Raw genomic sequence first — 6,400 nt, 5'->3', positions numbered from 1 at the left:
GAGTTGCCAGAATGTTTTAATCAGAAATTTCCCAAATACACCAAACGCCTTTTCTGCCGCCTAATTTTACAACGCCGCAATTGGAAAACTTTAACAAAATTGTTAAAATGTCTGTCAGCAAACTAAATCCCCGGGAATCTGGCGACTATATCGTTAAGCATGCTCAGCATGTTCGTGTTCTGCCCGCCGGCATTGAAAAACTAACCCAGGAAATCGTAAAAGGTCTAATAGAAAAGCGCATTTCTGTGGAAAACTTCTCGCAGCACGAATTGCATCCTAATCCGAACACGAATCAGGCGGAGGATTATTCCAAAGCAGCCGATTGGGTTTTTGTGCTGGACACCCTTAACTTTTGCTTTTGGACACCCAGTGAGTATATAACTAGCTATAAAATTGAGCAACATCTCTTATCTTTAAGCGTAATCCTCCACAGATAACTATACGAAATACAAGGTCGAAGGCTATACCGGCTACTTTTCGCTTTGTGCCGCTGTGAAAAGAGCCATCAAAGAAGGTGTGGATGTGATCAATCCCAAGATCTACTCCACGATCGACCTGGAAACCCTGGAGAAGATTTTCCGCTCTGACGATGGGGAGACCAATATTCCCCTGATTCAAGAGCGCCTTGATTCACTTCATGAAGTGGGAAAAGTTCTGATCGAAAAGTATAATGGCAGCTTTGAAAACGTGATCAAGGCAGCCGATAAATCAGCGGTACGACTGCTGGATCTTATTGTGGAGGAGTTTGCTTGCTTTCGGGATGAGGCGGAATTCGCTGGGAAACGCGTTTCCATCCTGAAGCGAGCACAAATCCTGGTGGGCGATGTGTGGTCCTGCTACAGAGGCCAAGGACTTGGCTACTTCAAGGACATCGAACAGATAACAATGTTTGCAGACTACCGCATTCCCCAGGTGCTGGTGCACTTTGGTAGTTTGGAGTACAACAAAGAGTTAATGGAGCTCCTAAAATCCGACACCATTTTGGAGAACGGCGATCCCCGGGAGGTGGAGATACGCGGCGCATCCATATACATCATTGAACAGGTCAGGGATTCTGTGGTGAAGATACTCCAGGAGCAACACCCCGAGATCTCGCTGGATAATGTAAACTCCATTGCGATCGATCAGTATCTATGGGACTACCGGCGTCAGCATAATGCAGATTTAGAGCACATCCCATTCCACAAGGTGCTCAGTATCTACTACTAGGCAAGGGAGGAATACCAATAAAGTCGACGGATGAGTTTGTTAAATTGCTTTGTCCTTTAATGATCTTAAATCGGGGGCAATCTACAACGTGACGGGCTTAGTCTTGCCCTGCTGGGCAGCGATGCGCTCGTTGTATCGCTTCACGGATTCCTCGCGGGAAAGGTTTCCCTTGCGGGCATAACGCTGGTTGATCAGGAACTTCACATCCATCTGTCAAGCAATTAGAACTGGTTAATGGTCCCCACTATCAAGGTGCTTCCAAATACTTACACCCAGGGTGGACTCGTGGCGCTTGCGCATCGGGCGCTTGATGCCATTGCGATGGGCCTTCTTGTTCTGGTTGTGATTTGTGTGGTTCTTGGACTTGGCCATCTTAAACTATTCCCAATATCCACGCACATGAAAACAGAAAGAAGCTTGTGTTAATCACCGCCGTTGCTAAACTTCGATAAAAACCCAATATATGGTGGATTTTTCATTGTAATAATCGTATTTCTGACACCTACGTTTTTCGCACACTGGAATTCCTAGCTGCAAATAAAGAATTTATGAGTAAATCCTTGAAGTAAAAAAAAACGCGGAGCACACTTACGGAAACGCGATGGAAAAGAAGGGCAAGTTAGTGTGGCTGGGACTGGGCAAATAAAAGGGGCTAAATAATGCCAACCACGTGAAGTTATCGTGCTGTTAGGCGCACTAAGTTCCATCACTACTGTTAAACACGGAACAAAATTCAAAATATACACTAAAGTAAAGACCGCCACCAACAAAATCACAAAATTTCATTGATCATAGACCATTTTCGTATTTTTATTATGCAGGGAATGTTCATACCTGAATTTTCTAACTAATTAATGATTTTGCTTAACTTTAAACTTGTGAAAACTACATAATATAAGAAGATTCCGATCTATTCTAAAGAAGGTTTCTTCATTTTAAGCTTGTGGATATAATTTCCTCAGAGATTTTTAACTATAAAATTCTGAAAAATAACAATAACTTTTATGATGATTTGTTAAATATTCTGTATTATGTTAAAAACCTACCAAATCTGGTATAAAATATTAACACCCAACGATAGTTTTTTCCTATCGTACGAGCGTCATACACTAATGCGTTGAGGTCTGGATTTGTTTTGTTTGTATTGCAAAAATAAACAGATTCCTAAAAAAACGTAGCTTTTCAGTTAATATAAAATATAAATACGATGCCACTTACTGCAGAGAGTGCAGCCCAACAGATTCAGGTAAAGTATTATAAATTAATGCAATGTTTGTAATAATATTTAACCAACTTTTTTGCAGGATCGCCTGAAGGATATTCAACAACATATTCATATTGTGGACGAGGAGCGTCGTCGGGCGGAGAACTCAATTTCCAGCCTGGTGCGATCGCTTCATGCCACCAATCAGAAGGTCAAGCCCCTCCTCAAAGCCAGTTTAATGGAGGCTTCGCAGGAGGAGGCCACAATTCGTGCAGCATTGGCCAAAATCCACGAGATTCGCAGCATTCGGAATGAAAGACGCATTCAAGGTGAGTATGCCATGGGGTTTATTGACAGGACTTACCCTTACTTTAACCACAGCTCGCAATGCTGGAAATAAGGAGGCTATCCGACGAGGAGCCCTCATGAAAATGGTGCAATTATCGGCACAAACGCTGCCTTTGTTTGTCGGCAAACTTGGAGAACGTGCACCTGCTTTATGTGGCTGCATTCCAGCCGAGGGAAACTATGTGGCAAAGGTAAGATTATAAATTTCCAAAAAAAATATGCATGTATTTATTTGGATTGCAGAACATTATAAACTTTAATTTCAACATAATAATGTTTTTATTAATTAAAAAAAACAATACCTATTACTTCTTATTTAAATTTTAATTGATATCCTTCCTTTTCTATATTGAGAAAGTTTTTTATAATTTTCCTGATATAAATTAACGAATCTCGATTAACATACATAGGTTGGCGACAACGTGGCAGCCTTAGCCAAGGGAATCGACGAGGAGGAGAACTGGATCCTGGCGGAGGTTGTGCAGTTCCTCCACCGCCAGAACAAATACGACGTAATTGACATTGACGAAGAGCAGAAGGACCGCCATGTGCTGAGCAAGCGTAAGGTCATTCCACTGCCTCTGATGCGTGCGAATCCTGAGACTGATGGTCACGCCCTGTTCCCCAAAGACACAGTGGTAATGGCGCTATATCCGCAGACCACATGCTTCTACAAGGCCATCGTTCATCGCCTGCCGCAGACTGCCACTGAGGACTACGAGGTGCTTTTTGAGGATTCCTCGTACCTGAATGGCTACGCAGAACCTCTGCCGGTGGCCCAGCGCTATGTGATTGCCTACCGCCCCACGAAAAAGGGCGCCGGCAGTGGCAGCGGGAATCTCTCATCGGCTTAGGCAACTATAATATTTAAATTTTAATACAGCGAATAGAAGAACCCTTATCTTTAAAATATTTGGTATTTTACAAATAGACTTGTAACTTACATTTAATTTTAATAGTCTTTTCTAAATCTGAAAATTTAAGCTTTTGTTTTAAATGGAATTCTTTATAAATATCAAGTTATCATGTTATTTATGAATATACAAAAGCTATCTTTACTGTTTTCCAGCATTTGTATTGTTATTATTATTTATTATTTGATTAACGCCCTGCTACTCTACTCTACTATAAGTAAATTGCAGTCATTCCTAGGTATTTTTTGATTTTATTAAGCCTTTAAATAACAAATAAAGTATATTTGTACAATTGGTAGATTTATTAAAATAAAATGCAAGCTTTTATGGTAATTGGTAATATGTTCTTATATTTATAAGTTATATAAATTCGAACATTTAGCGTATTCTTCATTAATGATTTCTAAAAACCTTTAAATTAAAGGAAAATGATTTAACTTTTTGTCTTGATAAAAATTAAAATCAATTAAGGGGTTATCCGGGTCTTGGAGCACGTGAATTTTTTTTAAAGATCTTACGGAAATTTCACAAATTTAATTTATTGTACATTAATGTTTATGGTTTGACCAACATTGTGTAAAAATTTGAACCAAAAATTTTTAAAATTGAGCCGTTGAGGCAGGCTTGAACTTGACCTCATAAAAAATTGTGTCCTTGCGGTAGGCAAAATATCTCCGCCAATTTTTATCTGAAATCAAAAAACCAAAATTATTCTGATAGTGAATGTGTCTCGCTTGTCCTCTACGAGCCATTTTTTTTAAAGTTAAAAATTGAATTTTTGTAGCGCTTTTCATAAAAAGTGTCATTTTTTACGTAAATTTTGGCCATATTTTGGCTTATAAAATGAGTTGTAATTAAAAATTTAAAAAATCCCTCCGTTAGGGACAAGAGAATTATGTTTAAAAGAAGTGTGCAAAAGAAGAAGTTGATCGGTGCAATAGTTTTTGAGAAATCGTGACTACCGACTTCAAAAAAGTGGTGGTGCCCGACGCCAGAGCCCGAATGGCCCGTTGTGACGTTCGACGCGCTGGGCTTTAAATTTCTTTCATTCCTACAGTTTTGCTTCGATCGACTTGAAATTTTTAGACAACATTCCTGAAACTTTGTACTATTATATAAAAAAGTTTGAAAAAAAAGAATTTTTTGAAGTGTCAAGACCCGGATAACCCCTTAATGTATTCACAGTCAAAGTTTCCCACCATGGTTTGTGTCTGTGATAAAAATAAGTATTTTTTCAGAGGTATGCGTCACGGTCACGTTAATTTCCCTAGTTAAAAAAGTTTAAAGTAAGTTCGTAGCAAAACAAAGAAAAAAGGCAGCTAAATAATATGAGCGAAACGGGCTTAGCGACGCAAAATAATGTCACCGTGGAAAATGTGAACTGCTTTGACATCCTGAAAGTATCCGTGCTCTTCGAGAGCAGCCTACTGCAGGACAATGACGTCCAAATGGACGCATACTTGGCAGCCTACGAAGAAATAATGAAGTATATGAGAATATCTTAGCGGGAAATAGAGCTCTACATAGTTTGGTTGCTTTTCAGATTCTTCCAGCTGATGGGCAGTGTCTTCAGCTTTGTCAGCAGCGATGTGCGCAGCAAAATAGATATATTATACGCTCTGAGGGCAACGGATACGGAGGAGCAGCAGCACTTTAATTCCATTCGTACCATGTTGGAGTATGAGAAGGAGGCCCAGTTGCTCAACCAGAAAGGCTATGTGTCCGGAAGTCGCACTCTGCTACGACTTCATCGCGGGTTGGGTGAGTGATGTGGAACACCAACTGCCACATCGGCTAATTGATTGTTTCTGTCTTATCTAGAGTTTGTCTACGAGTTTCTCAATCGGATCCAAGCGATACCCGACGACGAGAAGACCGTGGAAGTTTGCAAAGCGGCCTACGATGACACCCTGGGAAAACATCACTCGTTCCTCATCCGGAAAGGGGCCCGTCTGGCCATGTATGCCATGCCCACGAGGGGTGATCTCCTGAAGAAGGTCTGCTCCAACGTCGAAGTGGCCAAGGAGAACCTGCCAACAATGCTGGATCACATGCGAACGAACTATGATCGGACGGAACAGCTTTATACTCTCCACGATCTTCACAGCCTGCCTTAAAATCTACCAAGTATCTGGGGTGCGCAAAAGATCTGATAAAGTGATAGATTGACAATGGTTTATCACAAAGGCTTAACTCTTAAACGAAAAAAGTAGCTTTCAACATGATATTATACTTTTATGATATAAATCTGTAACGAATCCCATTGATATTTACCACTCTATCAGATCTAGGGGACTACCCCAACCTAGTTTATATAGCTTAAATTGTCTGTGTTTAGTGCAACTACAAGTATTTGTTTCCTAAAGCCTGTAAGTTTTAATATTGCATTTTAAATGGCCTGCAATAGCTCATATATCGCCTTGTCCACAGGCTGTGCAATGTTTCCCGCATCCCCTATATTTTAAGGCCATAAAAGCTTTAGTCATGAATGAAAACTTGTCTTATCTGTGTATTGAACTTGGACAACCCGAACAAACATAGTTTCTTGTGTTTGTGCCGAAAATAACAGCATAATAAGTGGGCTTGATTAGATAAGCTTCTGGGTATGTCAACTTAAATTGCGCTGCCTCATAAAAAGCCAACTTCGGATACCGGGCTATCTGGGTGTTATTATGGTCCAAGACAAAGACGCTATAACTCCCGCATATCCCCAGAATTCGGTCAA

The 6,400-nt window shown here is 40.3% G+C and overlaps 4 protein-coding genes across 4 annotated transcripts; 3 read left to right on the top strand and 1 right to left on the bottom strand.

The window, feature by feature from the left end:
• The first annotated feature begins 2 nt into the window (after window positions 1-2).
• Window positions 3-1,253, top strand: LOC108052776 (queuosine salvage protein). Its single transcript, XM_017135262.1, has 2 exons — window positions 3-369; window positions 434-1,253. Exons 1-2 carry the CDS (start codon window positions 108-110, stop codon window positions 1,207-1,209), a joined length of 1,038 nt encoding a protein of 345 aa, XP_016990751.1. The 5' UTR covers window positions 3-107; the 3' UTR covers window positions 1,210-1,253.
• On the bottom strand, window positions 1,245-1,851 carry LOC108052778 (60S ribosomal protein L29). The gene is made up of 4 exons (XM_017135263.2): window positions 1,802-1,851; window positions 1,716-1,740; window positions 1,480-1,587; window positions 1,245-1,419 (listed from the first exon to the last, which is right to left on the bottom strand). The coding sequence occupies exons 3-4, from the start codon at window positions 1,579-1,581 to the stop codon at window positions 1,291-1,293; spliced, it is 231 nt and encodes a 76-aa protein (XP_016990752.1). The 5' UTR covers window positions 1,582-1,587; window positions 1,716-1,740; window positions 1,802-1,851; the 3' UTR covers window positions 1,245-1,290.
• A 465-nt stretch (window positions 1,852-2,316) lies between these two features.
• On the top strand, window positions 2,317-3,832 carry LOC108052770 (SAGA-associated factor 29). The gene is made up of 4 exons (XM_017135245.2): window positions 2,317-2,455; window positions 2,514-2,742; window positions 2,795-2,952; window positions 3,172-3,832. Exons 1-4 carry the CDS (start codon window positions 2,417-2,419, stop codon window positions 3,613-3,615), a joined length of 870 nt encoding a protein of 289 aa, XP_016990734.1. The 5' UTR covers window positions 2,317-2,416; the 3' UTR covers window positions 3,616-3,832.
• A 1,093-nt stretch (window positions 3,833-4,925) lies between these two features.
• On the top strand, window positions 4,926-6,170 carry LOC108052765 (ceramide-1-phosphate transfer protein). Its single transcript, XM_017135240.2, has 3 exons — window positions 4,926-5,161; window positions 5,219-5,436; window positions 5,497-6,170. Exons 1-3 carry the CDS (start codon window positions 5,004-5,006, stop codon window positions 5,790-5,792), a joined length of 672 nt encoding a protein of 223 aa, XP_016990729.2. The 5' UTR covers window positions 4,926-5,003; the 3' UTR covers window positions 5,793-6,170.
• Window positions 6,171-6,400: the final 230 nt, after the last annotated feature.

The sequence above is a fragment of the Drosophila rhopaloa genome, unplaced genomic scaffold, assembly GCF_018152115.1.
Source record: "Drosophila rhopaloa isolate 14029-0021.01 unplaced genomic scaffold, ASM1815211v1 contig_115, whole genome shotgun sequence".
NCBI classification, from domain to species: domain Eukaryota; kingdom Metazoa; phylum Arthropoda; class Insecta; order Diptera; family Drosophilidae; genus Drosophila; species Drosophila rhopaloa.
Note: the sequence above shows the minus strand (reverse complement) of the source record. Positions and strands in the feature narration are given on the sequence as shown.